A 13828-nucleotide genomic window follows, 5' to 3' on the forward strand; every position below is an offset into this window, starting at 1 on the left:
GCACAGTGGTTTCGGGGGGCAATGCCAGGCCGCCAGGTGGGTTGTTACAGATAAAAGGGGGTGATGCCTCACTTTGTCCCCTCAAGAGAAGCAGGATCAGATGCCCTGGGTCCCCCAACCATCCTACTGCCTCCCACCGATCGGACCCCTCAGCCCCACAGCACCCCAACACCAAGCAGGGCAGGAGTATTTATTCACCATCCACATGCCTGTGGGGGACACAGCTTGGGGACATCCCCTGGGGGGCACAGGACAGCTTGGCGACCCCCCTGACCACCCACTGCCCGCTCCTGCCTGCAGCCTCTCCTGCTCAGAGCAGGGCCAGGAGTGCGGGGGGCAGCAGGGCCAGCAGGACAGGGAGTGGGAGGTTTGGGGGGGCATCGCCACGGGCGTAATACTGGGCGACAGCAACGTTGGGGTTCTCCTGTGCTGGGTCAAACCACATCTGGATGCAGCGGCCACTGCCACGGTGGTGGGACGTGTAGCGGTAGGAGCCGGACCAGATCTGCTCGCAGAGCGCAGCCGCCGTGGGGAACACGAACTTGAACTTCTGGCACATGGCGCCCTGGGGACACTGGTTGGTGCCTGGGGTGGTCAGGGGGTGAAGTGGGTCAAGGGCTTTGGGAAGGGGGGGGGTGTCATTCCCCTGTGCATGGTATTGGAGTCCAGATGGGTCCCGCTGGCTTTGCTGGGGGAGGGGGCGTTGACCTCAGGGTGGCACCCAATCACCCTGCACCCCGTGAGGACCCTCACCCCCGCCCCACTGACCCACTCACAGGCTCAGGGACCCTCACCAGGCTGCCAGCAACCCCCATCACCCCCCCCCCCCATGGGGATCCTCACCCCCAGACCCACTCACAGCCACCAGGAATGGGGGACCCACAGCGGGGTCCAGCTACTATGGTGGGTGGGTCCCTCGCACTCCCCACTCACCTGAGGTCCAGTTCCAGCCCTTGTGCCAGTTGACCTTGCAGGTGACAGCATCCTGGCAATCCTCCCACCACTGCTCACAGTCCTCCTGGCACAGCGGCACGTCCCGGATCCGCTCCTTCCGCCAGGTGTTGTCTGCCTGCAGGGCCCCCAGTTCACTCCAGTTCACCCCAAGGGTCCCGTCCAGTGGGTGAGGGGTGGTCTGCACTCACCTGGTCGATCCATGGCCCCAGGTTGGGGGAACACTCGTACAGACACGTGTCCTGGATGAAGTGGCGCTTGCACTTCTGCGGCATGGCCCCGCAGTGGTCCCAGTTGAAGTTGTACAGGTAGGACTGGTCCTCGTGGGCTTCCTGACTGGTGTTGGCAGTGCAGCAGGCGTTGTCCTTCCAGAGGACACACTGCACCAGGGCGGCCAGGGCTCAGCTGGGACTCACCAGGGCTCAGCTTGGACCCGCTGGGGGTCCAGGGAAATCACCAGCGCCCCCAGGGAGGTGACACTGGGTGATGGAGCCCATGTCGGGCTACAGACCCCCCTGCAGTATAACCTGGTGACCCCACAGCGAGTGGCACCTGTGGGTGCTGCAGCAGTGGGTGAGGACCGTACCTGCCCGTAGAGCTGCCCCTCAGGGCCAGGCTTCTCTTTGTGGTGCTTGGCGCTCATGCAGATGTTAAGCAGCGAGTCCCGTGTCACCGTCCCGGCGGTGGCAGCTGGCCAAGCCACCAGCACCAGCAGCGCCAACGTCACCGCCATCGCTCTGCCGGGGCGGCGGGGGGGTGAGGACGGCAGAGCCGAGGCACACAGTGACAGCGGGGACAAAGTCCCACGCCGCGCACATGGGAGCGCGGCAGCACGTGGGCACGGCCCGGGACCACCCACGGGGGGCTGGGGATCTTACCTGGGGGGCACCGGGGGCCGGGGCTCTTCTCTGAGGGGGTGCTGGGCTTCAGGTGCCAGGGGGTGAGCGCAGCTCATCTCAAAGGTCGTGGTGCGGCACAACCCTTGGCCACTGGTCACGGGACGTGGGGACACAGCAGGTTCGGCAGCGCTGTGGGCGCGGAGGAGACGGGGCACCGCACCCCGACACCCCGCTGTGTCCTGGGCTGACCCTCGCGCCCATCCCGGCCCCCCCAGCCCTGCATGGAGCCAGGATTTTTCCTGCTGGCGCCAGGCTGGGGCCAGCGCCAGCCAAAATCTACCCGTGGCTGTTTTTCCGTCCCTCCTGTGGGAGGCGGCTTCATACCTGACACCAGCTCGAGGGGCAGGACGTAGTCCCTGGCACCGCACGGTCCCCGTGACTGCCCTGGGGGGTAAGAGATAGTCCCCGGCGTGGGGGGGGGGACACGACAGGTACTCCTGTGGGGTCACAGATGACCACAGGGTGGGGGCAGGTACCCCTCACTGACACCATAGATACTCCCGATGGCCCTTGGGGATGTGGGCGGGTAGATACCCTGGGGGGGTCAGTCATCCGTGGCTCGGAGGGGACAGAAACCCTCTAGTGTCAGACATGCCCTGGGGGGCGGCAGATACCCCAGAAGGGGCAGATACCTCCAGGTTCATACTGATGGGGAGGCCAGACATGCCCCTGGGGTCCCAGATGCCCTGGGTAGGGGTGCAGATACTCCCGCGTGGGTCTCAGGTACCCCGTGGGGGTCACGGATCCCACCCACGCGTGACAGTTGTCCCCAGAGAAGCAGATACCCCATGAGGATCACAAATATGCCCCCACTGGGGTCACCCCCAACCGTGGGGGTCACATACCCACTATTAGTCAGAGATACCCCAAGGGGGGCACAGATACCCCCATCCATGGGTAACACATGCCCTGGGGGGAGGGGCAGATGCCCCGTGGGGATCACAGATACCCCATAGGGATCACACATGCCCCGTAGGGGTCACAGGTACCCCATGGGGCTCACAGATTCCCCTTGAGTCACAAATACGTGTGGGGGTCACAGATACCCCTCTGGGGTCACAGATACCCCCAGGGGTGTAACATATGCCCGGGGGGGGGGGTCATGGAGACCCCCAGGGGGTCACAGTTTCCCCCGGGGGTGTCACATATACTGGGGGAGGGGGTGTCACAGATACCCCATTGGGGTCATAGATACCCCTGTGTGATGTTACATATCTCCGGAGGGGCCACGGATGCCCCCGTGGGGGTCACATATACCCGGGGGTGTTCACATATCCCCTTGTTGGGGTCACATATCCCCTGGTTGGCCACATATCCCCCTGTTGGGGTCCCCGTTGGGGTCACGGACGCCCCGGGGGGGGGTCACATATCCCCCCAGAGGTGTCACATATCCCCCCATCGGGGTCCCACGTCCCCCGTTGGGGTCACGGGTGCCCCGGGCCCGCTCGCACGGAGGGCGGAGCCCCCGCCTGTCAATCAGAGCTGGCCCCGCCCCAGCCACCGTTCATGCCGCGCGTTGTGGGCGTGGTCTCGTCGGACACACACACATCGCGCATGCGCCGCGGCCGGTTCCGGTGCGGCGCTTCCGGGTCGGGCCGGCGCGGCCGCGGAGCCCCCGCCATGGCCACGCTGTTCCCGTCGCTCCTGCCGCGCCTCACCGAGCCCCTCTGGTTCAACCTCGACCGCCCCTGCGTGGACGAGACCGAGCTGCAGCAGCAGGAGCAGCAGCACCAGGCCTGGGTGGGCACCAGGTGTGGGGAGCGGGTTTGGGCCTGTGGGTCCGGGGAAGCGCCCCCCGAGCGGGCACATCCGCGGGGCATCGCGGGTGTCCCGGGGCACGGGGCTAATGAACAGGCTGGTGCCGAACCGGGGCTCCTGCAGAGCCCCGGTTATTTAACGGATCGTCTCCCGGGAGAGGCGAAGGCCGATCCATGACCCCGGTAACTCACAATGCCCGCGCCCTGAGGGCGGTTCGGTGCGGCGTCGTCCCTGAGTATGGGGGGGAAGACATCTGCTTGATTAAAGTTTTTAAAAAAGCAATTTCTCGGTGATTAAGTTATAATTAAGTAAAACAGCTTCAGTCAATTAAAACCCCAGCACCTGGGAGAGGTTCCCAGTCCCTCTGGGTGGGAGGTCCTGCACATTTTAATTGAGCTTTAATTATCTGCTGCGGGCGTGTTAGTCTGGCTGAACAGATGCCTCGAATTTGGTTCTTTTTTTTTGATAAAAAAATAGATAAACTCAGTGTTTGAGCTTCTCATGCCACACATGGGGACACCGCCAGTCCCCTCACCCCCAGGGTGTCCTTGCTAGGGAGTGCAGGCAGCCGCTGTTCCCTCGGCTGGGCACAGGCAGGGGGATCCCAACGGGGGGAACAGGGCTCCTCGGGCAGCTGCCAGCTGGGAACAGCCATGGTCAGGGAGCAGCGTGAGCCGGCAGCCGAGCGGGGAGTGCGCGGGGTGTCCCAGAGCTGCCGGGGTGCTCACCCGCCTCTCTGCCCTCCCCAGCTCCAGAGCATTGCCGAGAAGGACAACAACCTGGTGCCCATAGGAAAGCCAGCGTCCGAGGTGGGTGTGTGGGCAGGGAACTGGGGGGGTGCCGGGGGACTGGCGGGGCCCTGGAGCTGTCGTGTCCTCAGCACTACGACGAGGAGGAGGAGGAGGATGATGAAGATGATGAAGACAGCGAAGAGGACTCTGAAGATGACGAGGACATGCAGGATATGGACGAGATGAACGATTATAACGAGTCTCCTGATGATGGGGAGATCAATGAGGTAAATAGCGGGGCCGGGGGCCCCACTGCAACCCCAGAGTAGGGGATATGCAGCGTGTAGGAGCCTGAGCTGAACCTCAGAGGAGTTTCTCCTCTCCTCCACCCCCCTCTCCTGGGTCCCTGCTCTGGTGGGGGATCTCAAACCTCTCCCTTTCCCAGGTGGACATGGAGGGGGCAGAGCAGGATCAGGACCAGTGGATGATCTGATTCTGCCACGACCACACCAAACCGGAGCTGGGGAGAGCCCTTGCCCCCCGCGGCTCTGGGGGGCAGGTCAGTGAAGCTCCTCCTGCCGTGGGTGCTGTGTGGGGGCCTTGGAGCGGAGCCCCCCTGGGGGAGCCGGAGGGGCGGCTGTCACCCGGCACATTGGGGCTGACACGTCTTTTCTAATAAACTCAGTTTACAAGAAAACGACCCCAAATCTGGTGTCTGAGGCCACCAGGGCAGGCAGGGGCAGCCATGGGGGTGCCACGCGGGCAAGTGCAGGGCTGCTCCCCGCCCTGCTTCCTCGGGCCGTCCGGCAGAGCTCCCTGCAGGGGCACGGGGAAGCAGCGTGGGCAGGAGCCACTCGGGGAGCGAGTTTCCCCCAGCACCCCCCCACAGACCACAGCAGCCAGCACATTTCCTGCAGAGCCCGTGTTGCAGCCAGCGTTGCAGTCGGTGCCCGCGGCAGCGCGGGGCGGGAGCTCGTGGCCCGGTCAGCGGGCACCGGTGTAGCAGAGCTCGGCCACGCCGTCGGGGATGGCGCGGAAGTACTCCAGGCTGGCCCGGTGCACCTTGCAGCGGTACCTGCCGCAGGTCTTGGCGTACTGCAGGAAGTGGGGCGCCCCAGGGAACAGGACGTTGTCGGCCAGGATGGTGGCCCCCTCAGCCAGCAGCTGGTGGCTCTCCAGCAGCCGCAGGTCCCGCAGGTAGCAGCGCTTCCAGTGATCCATGAAGACGAAGTCGGCCTTCATCAGGCCGTGCTTCTCCCGCAGCTGGGGGATCACCTCCTCCGAGGGGCCCACGATCAGCTCCACCTGCACCACAGCACTCTCAGCCCCTGGGGTGGTGTGTCCGGGTGCCCACCCGCCACCCTGCTTCACAGACTGGTGAGGGGTCCACGTGGGAAAGAATCTTTCTCTTCCCACAGGTACCTCCCAGCAGGTGCCACGGTCCCTGCCCGTCTCCCCCCGGGTATCAGACACAGAGCCTTTCCCCCAGTGCCCGGGTGCTCACCGTGTGCTCGTCGAAGCCGGCCAGGCGGATGACCTTCTCTGCCACGGCGGCGTGCTGGGGGTTCCCCTCCACAGTGTAGAGACGGGCGCCCGGGGGCAGCCCCTGCGCCAGCAGCACGGTGCCGTAGCCGCAGTAGGTGCCCAGCTCCAGCACTCGCAGCGGTGCCCGCTCCAGCAGCAGCCGCTCCACGATCCGCCCTGACACGGCACGTGTCTGTCAGCACCCGTACCAACAACCACAGCCGTGCCAGCGGGGCTGTCACCGCACCAGCACCGTCACGGCCATAGCAATGGTGCCGTGGCTGTGCCAGTGGTGCCGTGGCCATGCCCGGTGCGGCCTGCGTGGGCGAGCGTGGCACTCACCTTTGGCGGGCCCCACGCAGCTGAGGTGCTCGCAGTGGTAGCACCACTGGTCGAAGGTCTGCAGGATGTGGTGGGGGTCCCCGGGGATGGCGTGGGCCAGCAGGTACTGGAAGGCGCGCTGTTCCCGCGTGGTGCCGGTGAGCCGGTCCCGCAGCCAGGCCACCAGCACGGCCCGGTACAGCAGCACCAGGTAGTGCCGGTACCGGATCAGCAGGGTGACGAGGAAGGGGAGGAAGGCCAGTGCGATCGCGGGAGACACCATCACAGGGGAGCGAGGCTGGGGAAAGAGCCCCCACCCGGGGGATGTGGGAGTGGGGGTCCTCCCAGGGTGCCAGTCCCACAGCTCCCACTCATGCCACGAGTTGGCTGCGCTCTGCACACCCTGCAAATGTCTCTCCCTGGGCTCTGGTGCTGCTGGGCCTGCGGGGCTGAGGCACCCTGGGATGTTCTGGGGGTCCCTGTGCCAGGTCTGAGGGGTGCTGGGGTCCCCATATTGGAGTCTGCAGGACTGGTGTTGTGGGCGGGGTTGGGCTGCTCTAAGGGGCACTGACTGTCCAGCACAGCCCCTCGTACCCCTCCTTGGCCCAGCTTTGCTGCCCTCACTCCCCATATCCTGCCCCCCACAGCCTGCTCCCCACACCCTGAGCTGTTGGGGGTCCCCAGACACAGCAAGAGGACAGGGCCATGGGGGTGGCACCTACCTGTCCCCACAGTCCAGATAGACAGAGGCAGGCACTCCTGCGTGGGGCCCTGCTGCCACTCAATTATTGATGGTGTCACCTTAGCTGCAGCCACCACTGGCTCGAGTTACCAGCTCATTGGGGCCAGGGCTGGGCTGGGGCTGCGGGGCTGCAGGAGCAAGCCTGGGCCTGGGATGCTGATACAGTGTCAGCTGGGGGCCTGGCACTCTTGTCTGGGGTGCCAATACTGGGGTTGGGGTCCCCAAACTGTGGGCTGGGGCCCCAGTACTGGCATGCTGATACTGGCAGCTGGAGTCCTGATACTGGAGCTGGAGTCCCATCACTGGGGCTGGGGCCTGATACTGGAGCTGGGGGGCCCCAACACTGGGGTTGGGATCCTGATCCTGGAGCTGGGGGGCCCCAACACCGGGGTTGGGATCCTGATACTGGAGCTGAGGTTCCGAGACTGGGGCTGGGAGCACTGGGAGCAGCAGAATCAGTGGAAGCACTGTGGCAAGGGGAACATGGGTGTACTAGGAGCATGGGAACACTGGGAGCATGGGGGCACTGGGAACACTAGGAACAGCGGCAGCGGGGGCACTGAAAACACTGGGAGCACTGGGAACATAGGGGCATAGGGAACGGTGGAAGCACTGAGGACACTGGGAACACTAGGATCAGCGGGAGCACTGGGGCACGGGGAGCACCGGGAGCACCGGAAGCGACTGCGGGGGGGGCGCACTGGACGCCCGCACGTGACCGCGCGCGCAGGGCCGCGTGACGCAGCGCACGCGCGAGCACCGCCCCCTCCACGTGACCCGAGAGCGCGCGCGCGCGCGCTCCCGGCGGCGCGCGCGGCCTGTGTGGTTTCCCCCCCCCCCCCGGTCACGTGGGCGGGTGACTCGGCGGTCACGTGGGCGGCGGGGCCGGGCCGGGGCTGCGGCGCTCGCCATGGGCTGCTGCTACAGCAGCGAGGCCGAGGCCTCCGACCAGGTGGGGACAAGGGCCCGGGGGGGGGCGGCGCCGCCGGGGAGCCTCGGCCCGGCACCCCCGGGGCTGCCCGAACGGGGGGGACCGGCGGCGTGTGCCCTCGGCGGGGCGCGGCCCTTCCCCGCTCCCGGAGCAGCCTCCGAGCGCCCTCCCGCTTTGGCCGCCTCCCTGTCACTCGTGCCTCGCGTGTGTCGCGCCGCCCGGGGTGCCCCCCTGCCGCGGGGCCGCAGGAGGAGGCGGCTCCGGGGTCGTGCCGGAGCATCCCCCGTCCCGTTCCCCCGTCCCGCTGCCGGTGCGGGTCCGGGGCCTCGAGCGGCGCCGGCGGGAGCAGCGCCAGGTTTTCCTGCCTGGGCCAGTGCAAAATTGGGGCTGTCACCTGTCCCGCGAAACTTAATCCCCGGGCGGGATTGGGGCTCTGCCCGTGCCTTGCCAGGGAGCTCGGCCCCGTCCCCAGGGCAGCCCGGCCGGCGGCTGGGCCGTGGTGCTCCCGCGGGGAGGGAGGGAGGGGGGCCTGGGCCAGGGTATGGCAGCGGCAGGGCCCAGCTGGAGGAAGGGGAGAGGGAGCTGCTGTCCAGGCAGGAGCTGGAGATGTCACTGACTGGAGGAGTGGTTGCATTCCCAGCTCACCCTGGGTCACAGGCTGAGCATCCTCTCGGGACAAGACAGACAGTGAGGGGCCAGAGCATGTCCAGAGGAGGACAACAGAGCTGGGGAGGGGTCTGGAGCACAAGTCTGAGGAGGAGCAGCTGAGGAGGCTCAGCCTGGAGAAAAGGAGGCTCAGGAGGAACCTTCTTGCTCTCTGAAACTTCCTGACAGGAGGGTGGAGCCAGGTCGGGATCGGGCTCTGCTCTAAGGGAACTAGGGACAGGAAAAGAGGAAACGGCCTCAAGTTATGCCAGGGGAGGGTTAGGTTCGATATGAGGGAAAATATCCCTGAGAGAGGGGTCCAGCCCTGGCACAGTTGCCCAGGGCAGGGGTGGAGTCCCCATCCCTGGAGGGATTTAACAGACATGTGGATGTGGCACTTGGGACATGGGTTAGTGGTGGCCTTGGCAGTGCTGGGGGAGCTGTTGGACTCAATGGCCTCAGAGGGCTTTTCCGATTTTAATGTTTCTGTGATCCTGCTCTCCTGGGTGTTTGTGTCCATGGTCTCTCTGCTGGGCTCTTCTCCCGGCCCCTGCGGCGCTGCTCGGCCAAGCCAGGGGATTAAGGCCTGAGCCACAGCTCTGCACCCCTGGACTGAGTGGTGGGATATGCCCTGTTACTCTGGGAACCCCCCACCCCCTGCTGTCCCTGGGCTGTGGTAGGTGGGGTTCACCTGACCTCGATGAGCCCCTGGCCATGCCGGTGTGGAGACCAAAGACTGGTGGGATTTCTGTGGTCGGGGGTGAGGCCACTGTAGGTCCTCGATAGCTGCCAGGTTTCAGGCAGGGCAGTGCTGGCAGTGGGCTCCTGCCTGCAGGATTGGCCCCTCCAGATGTGCTGCCACACGCTGCCTGATTTCAGCCACACTTGGTCCCTTCATGGCCGTGAGGGCTTTAGCTGGAAAAAAGCAAAGGAACTGGGGAAGAGGAGCCTCGCCATTGCCTCAGCAGAGCCGAGGCTGTGCCGGGTTACACTGGGGTGCACAGGAAGCCCTCCTGGCAGGTGGAGGGTGAGATGCACCTCATCCCTTGGGGTGAACGGTGCTGGTGTGGGGGAGCCGGGGCTGATTCTCCTCTTGCCTTTCCCTCAGGAAGAAGAGACGAAGCGGCTGCTGGAGCCGGCAGCCAGCCCTCCCAGCAAGGTGCTGAATGGAGCGGAGCAGAGCTACCACAACCTGCCCTCGGCACGCACCGACGAGCAGGCCATGTTGTCCTCCATCCTCGCCAAAACGGCCATGTAAGCCCCAGGCCACCACCGCCTCAGTGCCAGCACCGCGGGGCGGGCAGCACTCCCTGGGGACCACACTGACCCTGCGAGGGACACACAGCTGGGCAGCTGCCTGGCTGCGGGTCCCACTGACCAGCCAGAGGTGCTGAGGGGAAGGAGGGAGCTGTGGCAGAGCCCCCCACGTCCCTCTGCCTGTAGACAACCCCCTGCCTTGGCTTTGAGCCCCATGGGGACACAGGGACGAGAATCCATATGTGAGGTGCCCCTTGGCTGCTGGGCTGGGAGGAGGGGCAGGGCCTGGGTAGCCCCCTGCTCCAAACTGGGATGAGCAAGTGACTCCATAGGGATGCAAAGTGGATGGCTGGGGGGGCACCAGCACTGTGTCCCCTTCTGGGGAGGCTTCCCCCCAAATGCAGAGGGGCAGCCTGGGTGGGAGGGCTTTGGGATGCTCATGCTCCCATGCCTGGCACACTCATGTCCAGCTGGCATCATTCATGGGGTGAGTTTGGCCTTGAGATGTTTGTTTTGGGGTGCTGGAGGGTGCCGGATTTTGGCTGCCCTCGTCGGAGGATGCTCTGAGATGGGGAGGGAACTCAGGGGGAGCAGTGAGCCTGCAGCGGGACCCGCTCTTGTGTCTCTGCAGCAACATCATCGACGTGTCGGCAGCGGATTCCCAGGGCATGGAGCAGCATGAGTACATGGACAGAGCTAGGCAGTACAGGTGGGATCTGCCCCTCTCCCTCGGGGTGCCCGCAGTCCCTCACAGCCACGTCCCTGGGCAGGGCCCCAGGGGTTTGGCCTGAGGGGAGTGAACTCAGCACGCAGTGAGGCTGCCCTGCCACGGAGAGCAGCGTGCAGCCCCACGCCTCTCCTCTGCCCTCCCAGCACTCGGGGGAGGCCCATGGCAGTGCTGGCAGCAGAGCCCGGAACAAAGGGCTCCTGTGTTCACCCGGCCCTTGGGGCAGACGGCAGTGGGCTGGATGTGACTGCTGCTGCTTGAAAGGTGTACTTTCAGTAGCTTCCAGCTCCCGCTGTGTTGGAGAGCTGGAAGCTCTCTCATCCTCTTGCTGTGGGGAGCAAAGAGGGCTGGATGCTGGGAGTGCGGCAGCACTGCTCTCCCTCCCTCCCTCTCCCTCGGGGGTGCTGGGTGCCCAGGGGTGCCACACCCATCTCCTGGGTCTCCCTGTGTCTTGGCACGGTGCTGATGCTGCTCCCCCCTCACAGCACACGCCTGGCCATGCTCAGCAACAACCTGACGCACTGGAAGAAGCTCCCGCTGCTGCCGTCTCTGACTAACCAACCGCACCAAGTGCTCGCCAGCGACCCCGTCCCCTTTGCAGACCTGCAGCAGGTGAGCTGGGCCGGGGTGAGCCCTGGGAGCCTGCAGTGTTCCCCGTCCTGGAGGAGCAGCATTGCCCTCCCCACTTGCCCAGAGCCGTGGCACGACTTGTTAGTGCTGCCTTGTTAGCTGACTTGTTACGACTTGTTAGGTTGTTGGTGCAGGTCAGGTTTGAGGCCTCGATAGATTGGGGGGGCAAAGTCGAGGACAGGTTTAGGACTCGTTAGAGCTGGGGGCTAACCTCCTGTGACGGATAACTGGGATACTTCTGGATAACTGGGAGTTGCAGGAGCCGGCGGTGCCACAGCCGTGTCCTCGTGCCCGCAGGTGTCCCGGATAGCCGCCTACGCCTTCAGCGCGCTCTCACAGATCCGCGTCGACGCCAAAGAAGAACTGGTTGTACAGTTTGGCATCCCCTGAGCCTGCCTCCAGCACCGCCGCTTCACCGCTTTGGGTTGTTTTGGGGTTTCTTTCCCATTTTTCTTCCTCTTTGTTTCCCTTCCCTCCCCATGGTGCTGCCACGGAACTTGGACAGATACCCTGTTTCCTACCAAATGCCAAGACGCCCATCACCGGCACGTCGAGCCCACCTGCATTGCTCGAGGCTTTCTCCTCCTCGTGGGTGGGTGTGTGTGGGGAGGGGGCTGTGTCACCTGGACGCTGCCTTGCACAGGGATGAGCACAAAGGGAACAACTGGCACAAGGAGGCCCCGGTGTAGGTCAGCACCGCGTGCCACATCACCAGGACAGGTGGGCTGGAGCCAGGTGGATGTGATGCTCTGCGTGGGGCCTGGTGGCTCTGACACCCTCCCTGCTCAATTTTTACATGTTTAGACCTTTATTTTGGGTTGTTTTGTTGTTTGGTTGTTTGTTTTGTTGTTTTTCTTTTTTTTTTCTTTTTTTTTTCTTTTTTTTTTAATTATTGTTTTTGGCCACAGTAGATAAAACCATGTTCATCCAGTGCCTGTCTCTGCCGTTCTCTGCCGGCCGCAGCATGGATGTGGTGGGAGAGCCCAGGGGGAGCCGTGCTCTGGTGGGGAGGGGACACACACATCCCACTATCCCTTGTCACCATCACGACCCCTGGGGCCAAGAGGGTGCCCCTGGGTAGAGGATGTGTGATGACCCACCCTTAAGGGGAAGGAAGCACCAAAGGTTTTTAAAGGCTCATGGTCAAAAGGAACAACAAAAGTCAGAGGATCTGCCAACAATTTGAAAGTTTTATTAGTAAATGACACATTTGGCATGGAAATTGGTGGGTACCTTTTTGTGGACAGGTTTTCCCACCCTAAAGATGGTTTTCTGGCTTTCTATGCAAATTAGTTATCATGCACAGTCTGTTCTTTTAGGCCTTTCTGGAAGTGGGTTGGAGGGCTTTGGGGGTCTTTGGTGGTCCTAATCCCCTTTGTATAGTCCATTCCCACTTCTTGGCCTCACTCCTGTGCTTGTGCTGTAGTGTGTTGTACTTATCTCCAGGAGCTACAACAAGGATGTTTGTCCCAGAAAAGTGCTGCCCTGTCTCCACCTGGCCCCTTCTCCAGCCACATCTTATGGCGTATTAATATCCTTGGTTATTACCAACAATTCTTATCTTGTTATTACCAACAGTCCCTTGTTGGCTCCACAGCCATCTGGTTATCAGTGTTTGAGACATACGTGTTAGCCCCTTCTGGGGATCGAGAGCTCAGTGGGTCTCACTTTGGACCCCTGTTTATAGGGTTGTTAGAGAGTGGGCTTCAGTCGTTGTAATTTTCTATCCTGGCCACAATTTGAGTTGGTGACTTTCTTTGAAGGTTCAGTAACAAAAATACTACTCCACTCGGGTTGTTACTCCAGGAAGAAAAGTAAGTTTCTGAGGCTGTTAACAAACAGATGCTTGTTAGACACCTGTTAGATCCTGGGAACAGGCTGTTTCTGATCAACTGAAGAGAGGCTTAGCCCAGGTGCTGTTCATTAAGGCTGAGGCTTAACTAGCATTTCCCAGATTATGGTGTGGCTTGGGTCGTGGTGGGGAGGCACCACCACAATCCACAGTGTGACTAAAGTCAACTTTTCTGGGCCTGTGCAAGATGACATAAAGCTGTGAGCACAGGGACAAGCCCAGGACCCACCCCCCCCCTCCCCAAGCAAGGTAAGGTCCCACTAGTGGGTTAGGGCACCGTTGGGGGCTGGTGAGGACCCCTGCCCAGCTGGTGCTGCAGAGCAGAGTGGGGTGCCTGCATGTGACACATCCCCAGAGTCCCCCACGTGTCCCCTGACGCACCGTGGGCTTCCACGTACTCCTTGCTCTGCCTGTGGCCCCACGCGCTCCCCTCCATGGGCACCCCAGGGCCCCTCGTGTGCCCCCCCTTTGGAGTGGGGGCCTGAGACCCACGCCCCCACGGCCCGAAGTGTGTCACCGTACCCTCGCGGGAGCCTCTTCCCCACGGCCCTACGCGTGTCCCGTGGCCCCCGGAGCCCTCTCCCGCAGCCCCACGTGCGTCCCCGTCCCCCCGACGGACCCCTCGGTTCGCGGGCCGCCCGCGCACGTGACGCGCCCCGGCCGGCGGCGGCCAATGGGGAGCGGCGGGGGGAGCGCTGCCGTTCGAACGGGGCGGCGGCCGCGAACCCGGCCCGGCCCGACCCTGATCCCCAGCCCGGCCCCGACCCCCATCCCATCCCGGCCCCGACCCTCATCCCGACCCGCATCCCGCCCCCGGCCCCGACCTCCATCCTGACCCCGGCGGCCCCGAACACGGACAC

At 63.8% G+C, this 13828-nt stretch overlaps 4 protein-coding genes across 6 annotated transcripts; 2 read left to right on the top strand and 2 right to left on the bottom strand.

Annotated features, from left to right (window-relative positions):
* Nucleotides 1-176: 176 nt before the first annotated feature.
* Nucleotides 177-3327, bottom strand: LOC116783197 (folate receptor alpha-like). 2 transcript variants are annotated; one of them, XM_032680533.1, is made up of 5 exons: nucleotides 1830-3327; nucleotides 1538-1691; nucleotides 1143-1331; nucleotides 934-1069; nucleotides 177-585 (listed from the first exon to the last, which is right to left on the bottom strand). In XM_032680533.1, the coding sequence occupies exons 1-5, from the start codon at nucleotides 1904-1906 to the stop codon at nucleotides 311-313; spliced, it is 831 nt and encodes a 276-aa protein (XP_032536424.1). In that variant the 5' UTR covers nucleotides 1907-3327; the 3' UTR covers nucleotides 177-310. The 2 variants fall into 2 exon arrangements, with proteins under 2 accessions (XP_032536424.1, XP_032536425.1); XM_032680534.1 differs by having other exon boundaries at nucleotides 1538-1688; nucleotides 1830-3315.
* A 65-nt stretch (nucleotides 3328-3392) lies between these two features.
* Nucleotides 3393-5037, top strand: ANAPC15 (anaphase promoting complex subunit 15). The gene is made up of 4 exons (XM_032680535.1): nucleotides 3393-3590; nucleotides 4358-4417; nucleotides 4489-4626; nucleotides 4785-5037. Exons 1-4 carry the CDS (start codon nucleotides 3405-3407, stop codon nucleotides 4830-4832), a joined length of 432 nt encoding a protein of 143 aa, XP_032536426.1. The 5' UTR covers nucleotides 3393-3404; the 3' UTR covers nucleotides 4833-5037.
* A 218-nt stretch (nucleotides 5038-5255) lies between these two features.
* On the bottom strand, nucleotides 5256-7573 carry LOC116782726 (transmembrane O-methyltransferase homolog). 2 transcript variants are annotated; one of them, XM_032679635.1, is made up of 4 exons: nucleotides 6907-7573; nucleotides 6206-6482; nucleotides 5844-6040; nucleotides 5256-5644 (listed from the first exon to the last, which is right to left on the bottom strand). In XM_032679635.1, the coding sequence occupies exons 2-4, from the start codon at nucleotides 6465-6467 to the stop codon at nucleotides 5324-5326; spliced, it is 780 nt and encodes a 259-aa protein (XP_032535526.1). In that variant the 5' UTR covers nucleotides 6468-6482; nucleotides 6907-7573; the 3' UTR covers nucleotides 5256-5323. The 2 variants fall into 2 exon arrangements, with proteins under 2 accessions (XP_032535526.1, XP_032535527.1); XM_032679636.1 differs by lacking the exon at nucleotides 6907-7573 and having other exon boundaries at nucleotides 6206-6722.
* Nucleotides 7574-7762: 189 nt separating this feature from the next.
* Nucleotides 7763-12405, top strand: LAMTOR1 (late endosomal/lysosomal adaptor, MAPK and MTOR activator 1). The gene is made up of 5 exons (XM_032678766.1): nucleotides 7763-7878; nucleotides 9611-9756; nucleotides 10391-10468; nucleotides 10972-11098; nucleotides 11414-12405. The coding sequence occupies exons 1-5, from the start codon at nucleotides 7837-7839 to the stop codon at nucleotides 11504-11506; spliced, it is 486 nt and encodes a 161-aa protein (XP_032534657.1). The 5' UTR covers nucleotides 7763-7836; the 3' UTR covers nucleotides 11507-12405.
* Nucleotides 12406-13828: the final 1423 nt, after the last annotated feature.

This window comes from Chiroxiphia lanceolata, chromosome 2 (genome assembly GCF_009829145.1).
Source record: "Chiroxiphia lanceolata isolate bChiLan1 chromosome 2, bChiLan1.pri, whole genome shotgun sequence".
Classification (NCBI taxonomy): domain Eukaryota; kingdom Metazoa; phylum Chordata; class Aves; order Passeriformes; family Pipridae; genus Chiroxiphia; species Chiroxiphia lanceolata.